Raw genomic sequence first — 17660 nt, 5'->3', positions numbered from 1 at the left:
TTACAATCTCCAAAGAAAGAAAGAAAGAAAGAAAAAAAAAAAAAAAAAGATATTCTCTACGTGATGAACCTGTCTACCGTTTAAGCGGAAGTAGGTCGAACAATAGTGAAAATAAAATAATGTAAAAAAAAAATATTTATATTTAGATTATAATTCATTATAATTTAAGAAATAATTATTTAATAATTATATATTATTAACATTTTTAGAATGTTTTCTTGTATATACAAGACATTCGCTCCGTGATGATCCTGTTCGCCGGAAGCTTTTAGACAACATGGCAGACGATAAAGTGGATCCTGACCTTCCTTACAATAAGTTTGTTTTTAGTGTCTTTAAAATATTCGATCGACCTGTGACATATTTTAAAGGTAATTTAAGATGTTATGTTTTAAAATAATTTCAGCGTCTGTTTTTTTTTTTATATAAATATGAGCGATTACGATTATTGTAACGAGAGGATGACCATTTTTTTGTGCCCTTGAAAACTACGAACAAAGATAAGTCAATGTTGATATTTCATTGAAATCATTTTGGGAGGGTATTTTGCAGTGTACGCAACAAACCGAAAAAGTGGTTAAAAAAATAATAAATGAAAATGTAAATATAAAAAATAACAATAGAACTAATAAATATCGCCAAACGTAAAATAAATTACTCTTCTACCTACATTTTCTTTATAATTTTTGTTTATTTTGTTCTAGCTGAGGATGGTGTATGTTTATTTTCTTTTTCTTTTCATTATTATATTTTTTTAAATCTATTTCTGATGTTTTTAAATTCCAGAGCAAATCGTCGAGCCACTACATGCCCGTAACAAACACTACTATTACCACCGCCGCTTTCGAAGAGTGCCGACAATTGATGAATGTGAGGTGGACGAACCACTTTGTATATTTGAAGCGAATGAACAGTTCCGCCGAGATAGGTAAGAAATGATCATCTTCATAGCTTTTCACTGCGATAGTCTGCACGTTAGAACTGCAAGGACACCAAGCGCAAGCGTCCTGACATAACCTCACTTGGTTGTTTTGGTAAGAAATAACGGTGCTAGTGCACTTACTGATCCGCGCTATTTTTTTAAAATCGTATTTCCAAGTTTAATTAAAGTTTTATGATATGGTTTTTTTTTTTTTTTTTAGGTTAAAGTACAAAACACCCTCCCCTCCCCATGTCTAGAATGCCTACAAAAGTAAAATCACGTAGTTTGACGACACTACCATTTATGGTAGCACATCTAAGACAGTAAACGACCAAGTTCTCTCCAATTCTCTCTCCTCTGATCTTGAGCACGTAGTACAATGGGGAAAGGAGTGGCTGGTTACTTTTAATGCATCTAAAACCAAGCTTCTCTCTTTACATCATCAACATTCTAATCCACATTTGTCATCAATTGAAATGAATGGCTCTCGTCTTCAGGAGGCCTCAAGTTTTGACAAGCTTCTGGGCTTGACCATTACTCCTGATCTTAAATGGAACACGTATATCAAATCTGTTGCCAAGGCCGCTGGAAAAATGGTGGGATCTTTCTATCGATCCAGAAGATATCTCACTGCTGATGCTATTCTCTATCTATATAAGAGCCAGGTACGTCCAAGGATGGAATACTGTTGCCACATCTGGGCAGGAGCTGCTAGAAAGGACTTGTCCTGCCTTGATAGAGTTCAAAATAGACTTCGTAGCCTCGTAGGAGATGTCCTTTTCTCCTCCTTGCAACCTCTATCTCACAGAAGAGATGTTGCGAGTTTGTCTCTGATGTATCGTTATTTTCATGGAAAGTGTTCAACTGAGCTTCAATCTATGGTCCCCCCTCGCCAAACTTTCACAAGAAACACTAGTCTAGCTGTAAGCACTATCAATAATTTCCCCCACTCTTTATCTGTGCCTAAACCTAAACGTAGATTCCATGAACAAAGCTTCTTTCTTAGAACTGCACGCCTGTGGAATTGTCTTCCGTTTTCCTGCTGACTACAATATGGTTGTGTTCAAGTCTAAAGTTAATAAGTTCTTGATGAGCCGTTCCATATAAGTTATCAAATTTACCAAATTTTCATTACTAATGATTACTATATTGACCAATTTCTACTGTACACTCTCTAACCCTTATCCTTGAGTGGCCTCTGGGCCTTGATAATGTGGTGATGCCTTTGTAAAAAAAAAAAAAGGTAGTCAGATGGGATGGGGGTTAACAGAAGGTATTAATTTACAATAATACCAAAGAAATATTGCAATATATTCATTTTTAAACAGTCCTAGATTTCGATTTTAGTTATTTGTACATAAAATGCATTACAATTCAGCTTTTATGTGAAACTAACCCCCACTCTAAATTCTAAAATTGTTTTTATCAAGTCTTCAGGATGTTCACACATAATTTTCCTTAGCTCTATCATTAACCCAAAGTCAGAGTGGCAACCTCCCCACCCTCTCATAATTGCACAAAGACCCTCTTAAAACCACACATAATCGTCTTTAGAAAAAAAAAAAAAAAAAGAAAGAAAGGCGCACAGGATTAATCTCCTAAAGAAAAAAATAATGGCTGACTGCCCTAAAATGCTAGAATACCTCAAAATAGGGAATCATTTTACATTAAATTCTAAAATACTTGTTTATCTTTCATTAAAGTTTTTCAAGGTATTCACACGTAATTGTCTACAAAGATAAAATCGCATATTTTGGATGAGTGGTCAGATAGGATGGGGGATTAACAAAAGGTATTAATCTGTAATAATACCAAAGAAATATTGCAATATATTCATTTTTAAACAGTCCTAGATTTCGATTTCAGTTATTTGTGCATAAAATGCATTACAATTCAACTTTGAGTTCTGTAACTTTTTTTCTTTTAATGGATACATGGCATTTTTAAGGAATTGCAGCATATTTATGTGCATTTACTGCAGATTATTTGGAAACTATTAATTTTTGGAGAATTTCAGTCGCATATTCTAATTCCTAGCACAAAAGTACACTTACATGGTAAATTTCATTGCTTAATCTTCTGTTTTAACAAAGATGTAACATTTTTATTGAAAAAGTAATGTAAAAAATGTGACAAAATGCATGTGGTCTTAAAGAGGGAAAAATATCCAAACGTGTGAGGCACAAAAATAGTCATAACTTCCTTAATTTTAATTGGATTTAAAAAATTTTTAAAAAATTCTTTCGTAGCTCATCAAACTGTTTCTATATATACCAATATTGAAATATTTTAAGCCATTTCAATTTTTTCATGTGTATTGCTACTTTTATACTCCATAACTTTTTCATCTACAGACTTGAAATTTGGTATATAGGGTATTCAGACATGTGGAAAACTTTAAAATTTATTTTCATCCAGAATAAAGGGCTGCTAAAGGGTTTAAATTGATTTTTATCTATTTGTCAACTGTTTCACAGATGCACCTGTGTGAATCGTTCACGTAACAGATTCCTTATGTTGAGAATAAGTAGGTTTGAAAACACTTTTTAAAACTCGATATTGCTCAATTGTATATGTCCTTCAAAAAAATTATCATGTAACATACATTTATAATTCGTATCAACATAAACTGCATACGTGTTGGGTCTACGTGTGTAATGTTACAACTCTACTGTACTAGAAAATTACTCGCACTCGAGACTATCCTATATCTCTACGAAGTCACTATTCGCCTATGCATGGAGTATCGTTGTCACATCTGAACTAGTGCATCAACCACTCGTCTCCCTCTTAAACAAGGTCCAAAAAAGAATCTTCAACCTTTTTAAAGTCCGCACTGTCAACCAATCCCCAACTTCTGTCTCATCATCATTTATTCCTTGAAACTGTTAGAATTTGGAATTATTTCCCCTTTTTCTTGATTTGTCTTACATATGCATGTATTTAATGTGTATTGCTAAATTGCTACTACATATACATATATTTCATGTGTATTGCGACTACATATATTTTGTGTGTATTGTAAATGCATATACATATACATAGCTTCTGGTGGGGCCTCTTGATGCCATATTAGTGGGTAATTGTTACGGCTTTACCTTTTCATGTGCTACAAAAAAAATATTTCTTCATTTCTATTTCTCTCTTACTTTCCCGCTCTGCCCTGCTTCAAGCAAGTCTGTCGACCTAATCCATAAATCCCAAAACTTCATCATGAAAAGTTTCAATAAAAAATACACAATTAAACCCGGATCTCCAACTTCCAACGTGGACCCCCACTACCATGTCTCCTTCTCTAACATCAGGGGTCTACATTCTAACCTTCCAGAGGTTGAACCCCGATTACAGGAGACTAAACCAGACATATTATTTCTAAGCGAAACTGGCATTGGACAGACTATTTCCCTAGAGGAGTTCATAATTAAAGGATATTCTAATTTAACTTCTAAATATGACCCCCAAGATCGCCATGGGCATGGAATATGTACCTATATAAAAGATGGCTTTCCATGTGGTAGGGACATATCCTAACTACCCTATATGTGCTTCCGGGTTGCACTTACTCAAACTACTGCATTTATATTTGCTCTCTATCGCCCCCACAACAGCGGAGTTACTATCTTTAAAAGCATATCTGATGAAATTGATCATGTCCTATCTGCCTATCCTTCAGCTAATATTCATGTCTGTGGAGACTTTAATGTTCACAATGTGGAATGGTTAACTCACTCAAACAAGACCGATGATGAGGGGAGGTTCTGTCATGATTTCTCCATTGCTTATGACCTCACTCAGATTATTCACAGACCCACACGTGTGGCCCGATACTGATGGCTAGTATGCAAGTCTCCTAGAGCTTTTTCTCACAACTTGCCCCAACTGTGTTCAGCTTCCGTTCTGTCTCCACTTGGATCTTCTGACCACTCTGTTGTATCAGTTAAGATAAAAATGAAATGTAATAAGTCCTCAGATGTACCTCTCCATCGTACAGTATATCGATACACTATGGCTGATTGGGATAGCTTCCGTACATTTATATCAGATCTACCTCTGTATTCCATGTTTAAAAAGGATGTGTCCTCTATAGTATCAGACCTGACAGAATGGTTAATTGTAGGTATAGACCGTTTCATACCCTTGAAAAAATTCCAGCAAAAACCTAACAGCCAGCTGTGGTTCTCTCCAGAATGTACTGCTACCATTGCGCACAGAAATCACCTTTTCCATTGCTTCCAACATAATAGATGTACTGAGACTAAAGCCGCTTTCAGGACTGCCAGCAACCACTGTAAAAAAGCAATAAAGAACGCAAGAGAGTTGTATGCTCAGTCCATCAAGTCCAAAGTAGCTGAGCAGCATCTTGGTTCCCACCAGTTTTGGCAAATAGCAAACAGAATCCTGAACAGAAGCGTGTGTGCTCTATCCCAACTATCATCAATGGACCTGAGGTAATCTCGTCAGCATCAGACAAAGCCAAACTCTTTGCCAAGAACTTTGCAGCTAATTCTACCTTTTGCAACCAAGGCCGCCATACCCCAATATTTCCTCCTGTATCAGAAAACATGCTATGTGATATACAAATATCTGTATATAATGTTGCCAAGCTAATCAAAAACCTTGATTCCAGTAAAGCAACCAGCCCTGATGGTATTCCAATTATAGTACTCAAGACTTCAACCAGAACTAGTGCTCATCCTTACAAAACTGTTTAAACGTTTTAAGGAGAATTGCTTCCCATCACCCAGGAAAATCTCATCAGTGTGCCCTGTATTTAAGAATTCAGGTGATTGCTCATCTCCCTCTCAGTACAGGCCAATAAGTCTACTGTGCATCATGAGTAAGTTGCTGGAATCTGTTAAATAATCAACCATCTCAGCAAAAATAATCTTCTTAGTGACACACAATATGGTTTCCATTTAGAGTTATATCTCATAGGATTAGCGAATCTCTCGACAGAGGCTACCTTTCTAGGGCAATTGCTCTTTAAAGACCTTTGATAGAGTATGGCATAAAGATTTACTTCACGAGATCTCCAGCTATGGTATAACTGAAAATGTTTTCTCGATCATTAAATCATTTCTCTCTGATAGGTTCATAAGAGTAATGGTTGATGGGCAGAAATCAGAAGCTTTCAGTATTAATGATGGAGTCCCTCAGGGGTCGATCCTGGGCCCAACTCTCTTCCTAATCTACATTAATGATCTTCCAAATTACATCCTTACATCATTCGCAGACATTTATGCTGATGATACTACTATCTATGGTAGCACATCTAAGACCGTAAACGACCAAGTTCTCTCTCATTCTCTCTTCCCTGATCTTGAGCAAGTGGTACAATGGGGAAAGAGGTGGCTTGTTACTTTTAATGCATCTAAAACCAAGCTTTTATCTTTACATCATCAATGCTCTGATCCCCATCTGGTATGAAATGAATGGCTCTCCTCTTGGGGAGGCCTCATGTTTTGACAAGCTTTGGGGCTTGACCCTTACTCCTGATCTTAAATGGAACACATACATTAAATCCGTTGCCAAGGCTGCAGGAAAAATTGTGGGATCCTTCTATCGATCCAGTAGATATCTCACTGCTGATGCAATTCTCTATCTATATGAGCTAGGTATATCCAAGGACGGAGTACTGTTGCCACATTTGGGCAGAAGCTGCTAGAAAGGACTTATCCTGCCTTGATAGAGTTCAAAATAGACTTCGTAGCCTCGTAGGGGATGTCCTTTTGTTTTCCCTGCATTCTCTTTCTTACAGAAGAGATTTTGCGAGTTTATCTCTGCTTTATTGTTATTTTCAAGGTAAGTGCTCGGCTGAGCTCCAATCTATGGTCCCCCCCCTTGCCAAACTTTCACAAGAAACACCCGTCTATCAGAAAATATTATCACTAATTTCCCCCACTCTAAAAAACTTTAAACCCAAACGTAGATTCCATAAACAAAGCTTCTTTCTTAGAACTGCACGCCTATGTAATTGTCTTCCATTTTCCTGCTTTCCAGCTGACTACAATGTCTTCAAGTCTAACATAAACAAGTTTTTGATGAGTCGTTCCATATAAGTTAACAAATTTACCGAATTTCCATTATTAACGATTACTATATTGTCCAATTTCTACTGTACATTCTTTAACCCTTATTCTCGAGTGGCCTCTTGGCCTTGATAAGTGGTGATGCCTATGTAAAAAAAAGATATATATATATATTTCACGTGTATTGTAAATACATATATTTCATGTGTATTGCAAATACATATACATATATTTTGTGTGTATTGTAAATACATATGCATATATTTTGCGTGTATTGCGAATGCATCTATTTTGCGTGTATTGCGAATGCATCTATTTTGCGTGTATTGCGAATACATATACATACGAGGGGCGTGCAATAAGTAATGCCCCTGACCTACTTCCAGTTGTTTGATCTAGCTGAAATTTTTCATGTGCAATGATTTATATCTCTACGGGTTATGTGGCAAATTACAGCTTTGAACTAAGTGTGGTTTCTGTTTTACTGGTGTTTGAATTGAATCAGGTGTGAAATGGAGCCTGTTGAATGTCGAGCAGTGATCCGGTTTTTGTATTTGAAAGGATGCACACCACAGGAGACTTTTGATGAAATGAAAGAAACTTATGGTGATAATGCCCCATCATATGACCTTGTAAAACGCTGGCATCGTGAATTCAAACCTTCCCACAAGTCTGTTGAAATAGATCCCAGACCTGGTCACCCCCCCCCTTCTGCCATTGATGAGGCATCTGTCCGTCAAGTTGAGGCTGCCATTTTGAAAGATCGGTGCATTACTATTCGCCAAATAGCCCAAGATGTCAAGATTAGTACAGGGTCTGTGGAAACTATCATTCACGACCATTTGCATATGCATAAGGTGTCTGCCAGATGGATTCCCAGGTTGCTCACACTATTCCAGAAGCGAGAACGCGTCGAGTGCTTGAGGATGAATTTGGAGATGTGCCAAGAAGATGAGTTAAAGTTTTTCAAAAAACTGATTACACAGGATGAAACCTGGGTCCATCACTATGATTCAGAGACCAAAACCCAGTCAATACAGTGGAAGCACTTGGACTCACCACCTCCAAAGACGGCAAGGGTGCAGCCCTCCGTTGGCAAGGTCATGCTCAAACTTCTGGGACCAGGATGGAGTAGTGATGACAAATTTCCTGGCAAAGGGTACCACAATTACAGGAGCCTATTATGCTTCACTTTTGAGGAAATTAAGGGAAGCTATCAAAATCAAGAGGCGGGGCAAGACCAGCAAATGTACCCTCCTCCTGCAGGACAACACTCCGGTCCACAACTCACATGTCGCCAAATCAGAAGCACGGGGGTGTGGTTATGAAATCCTCCACCATCCTCTTACTTTCACCTCTTCCCAGCCATGAAGTTGTTTTTGAAAGGAAAGTGTTTCCCAGATGATGCAGCCTTGATTTCTGAAGTCATGTCGTGGTTGGAGAACCAACCTGAGGTGTTCTACAAAAACAGTCTCCAGAGCTGAATCAAACGATGGGAGAAATGCATAACTCTGGGTGGTCCATATGTAGAGAAAGACTAATAACTGTGCCAAGTTTCGTTGCTCTACTTCTACGGGAAGTGGGTCAGGGGCATTACTAATTGCACGCCCCTCATATATTTCGTGTGTATTGCAAATCGTGCATATTACAAATACATATACATATATTTTGTGTGTATTGCTAAATTGCTACTACATATACATATATTTCACATGTATTGGTACTAGATATACATATATTTCACATGTATTGCTACTACGTATACATATATTTCACATGTATTGCTACTACGTATACATATATTTCACATGTATTGCTACTACATATACATATATTTCACATGTATTGCTACTACGTATACATATATTTCACATGTATTGCTACTACGAATACATATATTTCACATGTATTGGTACTAGATATACATATATTTCACATGTATTGCTACTACGTATACATATATTTCACATGTATTGCTACTACGTATACATATATTTCACATGTATTGCTACTACGTATACATATATTTCACATGTATTGCTACTACGTATACATATATTTCACATGTATTGCTACTACGAATACATATATTTCACATGTATTGCTACTACGAATACATATATTTCACATGTATTGGTACTAGATATACATATATTTCACATGTATTGCTACTACGTATACATATATTTCACATGTATTGCTACTACGAATACATATATTTCACATGTATTGCTACTACGTATACATATATTTCACATGTATTGGTACTAGATATACATATATTTCACATGTATTGCTACTACGAATACATATATTTCACATGTATTGCTACTACGAATACATATATTTCACATGTATTGCTACTACGAATACATATATTTCACATGTATTGCTACTACGTATACATATATTTCACATGTATTGGTACTAGATATACATATATTTCACATGTATTGCTACTACGAATACATATATTTCACATGTATTGCTACTACGAATACATATATTTCACATGTATTGGTACTAGATATACATATATTTCACATGTATTGCTACTACGTATACATATATTTCACATGTATTGCTACTACGAATACATATATTTCACATGTATTGCTACTACGTATACATATATTTCACATGTATTGCTACTACGAATACATATATTTCACATGTATTGCTACTACGTATACATATATTTCACATGTATTGCTACTACGTATACATATATTTCACATGTATTGCTATATGCATATATTTCACATGTATTGCTACTACGTATACATATATTTCACATGTATTGGTACTAGATATACATATATTTCACATGTATTGCTACTACGTATACATATATTTCACATGTATTGCTACTACGTATACATATATTTCACATGTATTGCTACTACGAATACATATATTTCACATGTATTGCTACTACGTATACATATATTTCACATGTATTGCTACTACGAATACATATATTTCACATGTATTGCTACTACGTATACATATATTTCACATGTATTGCTACTACGAATACATATATTTCACATGTATTGCTACTACGTATACATATATTTCACATGTATTGGTACTAGATATACATATATTTCACATGTATTGCTACTACGAATACATATATTTCACATGTATTGCTACTACGAATACATATATTTCACATGTATTGCTACTACGAATACATATATTTCACATGTATTGCTACTACGTATACATATATTTCACATGTATTGCTACTACGAATACATATATTTCACATGTATTGCTACTACGAATACATATATTTCACATGTATTGGTACTAGATATACATATATTTCACATGTATTGCTACTACGTATACATATATTTCACATGTATTGCTACTACGAATACATATATTTCACATGTATTGCTACTACGTATACATATATTTCACATGTATTGGTACTAGATATACATATATTTCACATGTATTGCTACTACGAATACATATATTTCACATGTATTGCTACTACGAATACATATATTTCACATGTATTGCTACTACGAATACATATATTTCACATGTATTGCTACTACGTATACATATATTTCACATGTATTGGTACTAGATATACATATATTTCACATGTATTGCTACTACGAATACATATATTTCACATGTATTGCTACTACGAATACATATATTTCACATGTATTGGTACTAGATATACATATATTTCACATGTATTGCTACTACGTATACATATATTTCACATGTATTGCTACTACGAATACATATATTTCACATGTATTGCTACTACGTATACATATATTTCACATGTATTGGTACTAGATATACATATATTTCACATGTATTGCTACTACGAATACATATATTTCACATGTATTGCTACTACGAATACATATATTTCACATGTATTGCTACTACGAATACATATATTTCACATGTATTGCTACTACGTATACATATATTTCACATGTATTGCTACTACGAATACATATATTTCACATGTATTGCTACTACGAATACATATATTTCACATGTATTGGTACTAGATATACATATATTTCACATGTATTGCTACTACGTATACATATATTTCACATGTATTGCTACTACGTATACATATATTTCACATGTATTGCTACTACGTATACATATATTTCACATGTATTGCTACTACGAATACATATATTTCACATGTATTGCTACTACGAATACATATATTTCACATGTATTGCTACTACGAATACATATATTTCACATGTATTGCTACTACGTATACATATATTTCACATGTATTGCTACTACGAATACATATATTTCACATGTATTGCTACTACGTATACATATATTTCACATGTATTGCTACTACGAATACATATATTTCACATGTATTGCTACTACGAATACATATATTTCACATGTATTGCTATATACATATATTTCACATGTATTGGTACTAGATATACATATATTTCACATGTATTGCTACTACATATACATATATTTCACATGTATTGCTACTACATATACATATATTTCACATGTATTGCTACTACATATACATATATTTCACATGTATTGCTACTACGAATACATATATTTCACATGTATTGCTATATACATATATTTCACATGTATTGGTACTAGATATACATATATTTCACATGTATTGCTACTACATATACATATATTTCACATGTATTGCTACTACGTATACATATATTTCACATGTATTGCTACTACGTATACATATATTTCACATGTATTGCTACTACATATACATATATTTCACATGTATTGCTACTACGTATACATATATTTCACATGTATTGCTACTACGTATACATATATTTCACATGTATTGCTACTACGAATACATATATTTCACATGTATTGCTATATGCATATATTTCACATGTATTGCTACTATGTATACATATATTTCACATGTATTGGTACTACGTATACATATATTTCACATGTATTGCTACTACATATACATATATTTCACATGTATTGCTATATGCATATATTTCACATGTATTGCTACTACATATGCATATATTTCACATGCGTTGGTACTACATATACATATATTTATATAAGAGAATTTTTTTTCTTTTTATTTAACAGGAGCGTTGATGCAAACATTTTGAAGATCCTTCGTAACCGTAAAATGGAATGCATGATGTACAATGGACCGAATGCACCTCAGAAATGCGAAAAAGTCACCGAGGATTATGAGAAAGCTTCCACCAATTGGTTTATTAAGTGTAAGCATCTTCTTTGGAATTTTTTTGGTTCAAACGACAAAGGAGAGATAGGACCTAGTAATTCACTCACATTCGTCCATTCATTTGTTCGCACTGTTCTCAATAATCATGCCTTGGACTTTTTTGAAATTTTGCACAAACATTAGTCATGGTGAAAGTAAATTTTTGCCAGAACGGATTTTCTGGGATAACTCTGGGTATTACAGTAGAATCCTGGGATATGGTGGCCCTAGGATATGTTTTTTTTTTTTTTCAGGTTACAATCTGGAATACAATGTTTTTCCGACACCTGGTTATGGTATTTTCCCCGCCTTACGGTATTATTTATAATATTTGATTATATACATGTATATAATATACTGTACTGTATTTTGTTACTAATTTTTAATGCTGTATTCTGGGGTTCTACTGTATAGGGATAAAATTGCCCCCAAATCGTTCTTTTGTTTGTTTGCACTTTTTTCAATAACAATACCTTGGATTTTTAAAAATTTTGCACAAACATAAGTAATGGTTTTTCACTTGTGGAGGGGGGGGGACCTGCATGCTCGGCTTATTTATATTTTCATACTTGTGGATAAGCGTTGCGTACCTTGGTGTATATTTTGTGTATGTAGGTTTATGACATTGCCGTTGATCAACTGTTTTTGTGTGTGCACATGTGTGTATACAGTCGTGGGTGTGTCACATACAGTCTATAAGGAGATCTCAAGACACGTACCTTTTCTCCTTTCTTCCGACGGGTGCCTTCAATCTGAAAATCAAATAATGCAAGCTTCTTAAACATGACTTGTTTATTATTATTTGTAGACAGACTTTAATCAGGATCTTCATTTCTGGGATGGCCTCTGAATCGATTCAGATCTATTTCTTCTTTTCCGTTTCCTCATCTTGACTAATTACCGAATAATTATGTGTGCCTCTTCCTTGTATATTGAGGTGTGGTGTGGAATGGTCAACAGAACTTGCATTCAACATGCACTGACCTGCCTCGTAACCCCTACTAGCATGCAGGTGCAACACATTCGTAAACTGAAGTCAACAAGTTTTAACCTTTTGACCTCTGTGCACTTGAGCACAAGCAAGTTGGTTCAAGTTAATATCATGTTAACCATACACAAGATAATGCTTTGGTGAAATGGATAAATTGTTATGAGTCATTTTTTGGTAATTATTGAAGATCCTGTCTGTTAAACAAACACCTGCTCTACCCTGTGTTCCAAAGTAACAGAATGGTTATAATCAGTTAACATACTTCCTAACTTCTGGCATGGCTGCTACCAAAAGCGATGACAAGGCAAATCTTCTATTGTTATTCAGTAATTTTTATTGTGAAGTGATTTATTTAAATAAAATATAAGAAAAGGATATTATTAAAAAATATACAGTAAAAAAATAACAAAATTATATAGATAAAAATAACACAATTAGTTTTTATTTGAATTTTTAATAACGAACTTGAAAAATAAGTTTTTATTTTATTTGAAATTGTATAAAAAATATGTTTATGAAATTGTAAAAGTACATCTTTTTGATTTTTAAAGATAAATTTTTTATTTGAATTTATATAATAAATACATTTTTAGAAAAATAAAACTATTGAAATCAAAATAACAGGGTTTTTTGCAAAGGGGGAACCATACATTGAAGTTCAGGCGAGCACTTGTCATGAAAATAACGATAAAGCAGAGACAGGATCGTAATGTCTCTTCTGTGGAAAAGATAAAAGGGGCATCACTTACTGGATTACGAAGTCGGTTTTGAACTTTGTCAAAGCTGAACAGCCCCTACCATGATAACTTCAATTGTTTTGATTCTTTAACCATTAAATGTAGCATATTATAGATCTCGAGGATTAAATCCCCCCCTCTATTAAGCTGATCCACAGTATTCAGGATGACTGGTATGAAATTCATAATGATCTCTTAATTAGTTTAGGAGTTAATCCTGCACATTCAAATATATAAACGTATACACATACCTAATTATAATTATATACTAGTTTGAAATGCATATCCTCCATCTTTTATAATAGTCACATTACCAAAAAGTGGATAGCAGATTATCAAAAGTGTATACGTTGGATAGCGGGGTCTCAAAGTGTTTATATTACGTAGCTGGGGGGAAATATGGAAGAAGTTTCATACCTAAAATCAATCAACTATTTTATGCAAAATGACAAATTCTACCAAATGAAAGCCATTCTTACAGAGTGGAAACCAACATATCAAGAAAAGAACAAGTTGTTTTCGTATTCAGAACTCATATGGCCCTGTCGGTGGGGCATTAGAATACGCCGACTGCCCCCCCCCCCTGCAGAGGGTAAAAGTCCCTCAATGGGGGTCCTGGATATGACCTTAAACTATATCCAGTGGTGAGGCCCCAGCTTGTGGGCTTTGGGGAGTGTGGAGCCACCCTTTAATTACCATTGCTCCCAGGTCCACTCTGACCCGGAGTGGTAGTACCTGTTAGGGTCCCAACTATGGATTAAATAGAAACCGACGTGAAAACAACAAATATATTCTATTAAAAAAAATTTTCTCCAAAATCTTCGGATTCGGCATTAAATAACCCGAAAAGGGTTGATATGCTGTAAAACAAAAAACAACCAAACCAAACCAGAACTCATATTGTTCATACCTAACTCTAACACACTTTTTTTTTTTTTTTGATAAGGAAGTCATCATTTATCAAGGCCTGGAGGCCACTCGGCGATAAGGGTTATTGCGTGTACAGTAATCAATGGGATAATATCGTAGTAATCACTAGTAATGGAGATTTTATAAAGTGTCTTACTTAAGGGGGCAGTTCAACAAGAACTCTTACATACTAAAACAAGTGCACAACAACCCCAATGCCCATTTTGTCAAAAAAAACTTGCACACTCAAACACATTTTCGTGGAATGTAGCGCCATTGATAATGCCAGAAAACAATATCTTAAATTTAACAATATGAAGAACATCTTCGAAAAATACTGTCTGGATCAAATGCTTTCCTTTTTGAGAGTAACAAGCCATTTTTCAAAAATTAAAAAAATATGTATATTCTTTCTCTACAAAACAACCCAATTAAACCCTATGAATAAATATTCAAAAACAGAAAGACCTTTTTCTAAACCACTGGATTTGGCATAAATAACCCAGAAAGGGTTGATATGCCGTTAAACAAAAGTGTATGTGTTGGATAGCACGGTATCAAAAGTGTTTATATTACATAGCTGGGGGGGGGGGGGGTAAATATGGAACAAGTTTCATACCTTCATTTATCTGGAGGTCATCTGTCTTCAACTGCTGGGTGTTTTGATGATGTAATATGTATGAACGCAATAAATCAATGACACATTTTTTTTTTTTTTTTACACAGAGATCACCACTTATCAAGGCCCAGAAGCCACTCAGGGATAAGGGTTATTGCAAGTACATTAGGTTAGTGAGGAGATTTGATGAAGTGTTTACTTAAGGGGGCGGTTCATAAGGAATTTGTTAACATTGGACTTGAAGACATCCAAGTTGTAGTCCGGAGGGAAGCAGGCAGACGGAACAGAGTTCCACAGGCGTGCAGTTCTAAGAAAGAAGCTTTGTTCATGAATCCACGTTTTGATTTAGGCACAGATATAGAGTGGGGGAAATTTTTCACAGTGGATTCAGCTAGACGGATGTTTTTCGTGAAAGATTGGCGAGGGGGGACCAGAGATTGGAGTTCAGACGAGCATCTGCTATGGAAATAACGATAAAACAAGGACAGGCTTGCAACGTCTCTTCTGTGGGAGAGAGGTTGCAGGGTAGAGAAAAGGGCATCCCCCACTAAGCCACGAAGTCTATTTTGTACTCTGTCAAGGCAGGATAGGCTGTTTTTAGCAGCTCCTGCCCAGATATGGCAACAGTATTCCATCCTTGGACGTACTTGGCTTTTATATAGATAGAGAATTGCATCAGTAGTGAGATATCTTAACATACAGGTAATCTTTCTTTACGTGCACGATTCTGAGGAACCACACGACAATAATTTATATTTTATAAATTTATTTTAGATTTGTCCTCTGAGCCTGCCTTACGTGTCTACATACTTGTCTTTGTCTAGCCTCGCTTCCAGGCTTTCGGGGCTCATACCAATGCTTGTCTGCACAGTTTGCCGACAACTCCTATACTCTCAACTCTAATCTTTGACCTGTCAGTTCCACTATGTCATCCGCAAAAGGACATGTTTGCTTCGTGAGTTCCGATGATATAAGTGATCCAATAACATCTCATAAATGGTCATGTATGCAAACTGCTCAAGGTCAATCCATCATATATTTTGGGTATATTTAGCGAAGCTAATTTTCTAAACGTTTTAACTAAAACTTATTTTTACATTCCAGTGACCAATTTTATTTCTCTAAACAATAATTCTTAATATCAACTATTTTTAGCACGATCTAATGTCCAATGCATCCTTCTTCATAAGTCGTAGCCCTAAGTTTATTTTCCTTTTGTCATTCTCTGAATTCAGACCATCATCTCTACTATTATCTATAATGTAAAGGGCAAAAATCTGTTTAAATGTATGTTTGTTTGTATGTATGTTTGTATGTTTTTCTTTTTTTTTTTTTTCTCACTTTCTTTCCCTCTTTCACAGTACGGGTTCAAACCTGCCTGCCTACTAGAACTTTTTTTCTTTTTTTTTGTTCAACACACACCTTCAAATGCCTGGGCAACGCCAGGCACCCAGACTAGTATATAGTCTAAAATTAACTTTGTATATTTTATAATGCTTCGCAACTGTGTTCCACAATTCATAATGATCTGTTAATTAGTTTAGTAGCTAATCCTGCATATTCAGATATATAAATGTATAGACATACCTAATTATAAGTTGCAATGCGAAAGATTTTTTGACATTTTTGATAAAAGGTGAATGTTGATTGTTTTATTTATGTAACATTGTCCAGGAACCAACACATTGTATGCCTCAGTCGCAATTCAAACCAAGAATAGAAAAGAACTTCAACCCATTTTTTTTTGTGTTGTATAACATTTATTTCCCCATTCTCTCATTAACTTTGTGACGTCCCTCACGTGATAGTGCTCTCGAACGTCATCCACGTCTCTCACATGATCTGGAACGTTCTTCCTGTCTCTTACGTGATCTTCTTTTAAAAGTTTTTAGTTTTCCATACCATTTCATTTTGCATCTGTGTGTCCGTGCTATGTTATGTTTATTGTTGCATTCTCTGATTTCTGTTACTGTTCTGACTTGCAGATGGTGACCTCGGCGCGCCGGCCAACGTTGTGCATGCGTTTATGAAACAGAAACATAGGATGATTTGGGAGCGAAGACAGATCGAACAAGGAACGGGAAAGGTCCTACACTGAGGATTTTAGTTTGTTTTAAATTTTTTTTTTATACTAAGCAACTGTAGAAAATAAAATTTGTTTGCAATTTA

The 17660-nt window shown here is 34.9% G+C and overlaps 1 protein-coding gene across 1 annotated transcript; it reads left to right on the top strand.

Moving 5' to 3' along the window:
- The first annotated feature begins 213 nt into the window (after positions 1-213).
- Positions 214-17660, top strand: LOC145266293 (NADH dehydrogenase [ubiquinone] 1 beta subcomplex subunit 10-like). Its single transcript, XM_080121840.1, has 4 exons — positions 214-371; positions 787-928; positions 12094-12233; positions 17477-17660. The coding sequence occupies exons 1-4, from the start codon at positions 278-280 to the stop codon at positions 17587-17589; spliced, it is 489 nt and encodes a 162-aa protein (XP_079977966.1). The 5' UTR covers positions 214-277; the 3' UTR covers positions 17590-17660.

The sequence above is a fragment of the Euprymna scolopes genome, chromosome 41 (assembly GCF_053919585.1).
Source record: "Euprymna scolopes isolate OS-2025 chromosome 41, ASM5391958v1, whole genome shotgun sequence".
Taxonomy (NCBI): domain Eukaryota; kingdom Metazoa; phylum Mollusca; class Cephalopoda; order Sepiida; family Sepiolidae; genus Euprymna; species Euprymna scolopes.
Note: the sequence above shows the minus strand (reverse complement) of the source record. Positions and strands in the feature narration are given on the sequence as shown.

Bases quoted from the DNA above. Each gene is read 5' to 3' on its own strand.
- LOC145266293 (XM_080121840.1), top strand. From the start codon at position 278: ATGGCAGACGATAAAGTGGATCCTGACCTTCCTTACAATAAGTTTGTT. The intron at 372-786 runs GTAATTTAAGAT...TTTAAATTCCAG, and splicing joins ACCTGTGACATATTTTAAAG to AGCAAATCGTCGAGCCACTA. The intron at 929-12,093 runs GTAAGAAATGAT...TTTATTTAACAG, and splicing joins GAACAGTTCCGCCGAGATAG to GAGCGTTGATGCAAACATTT.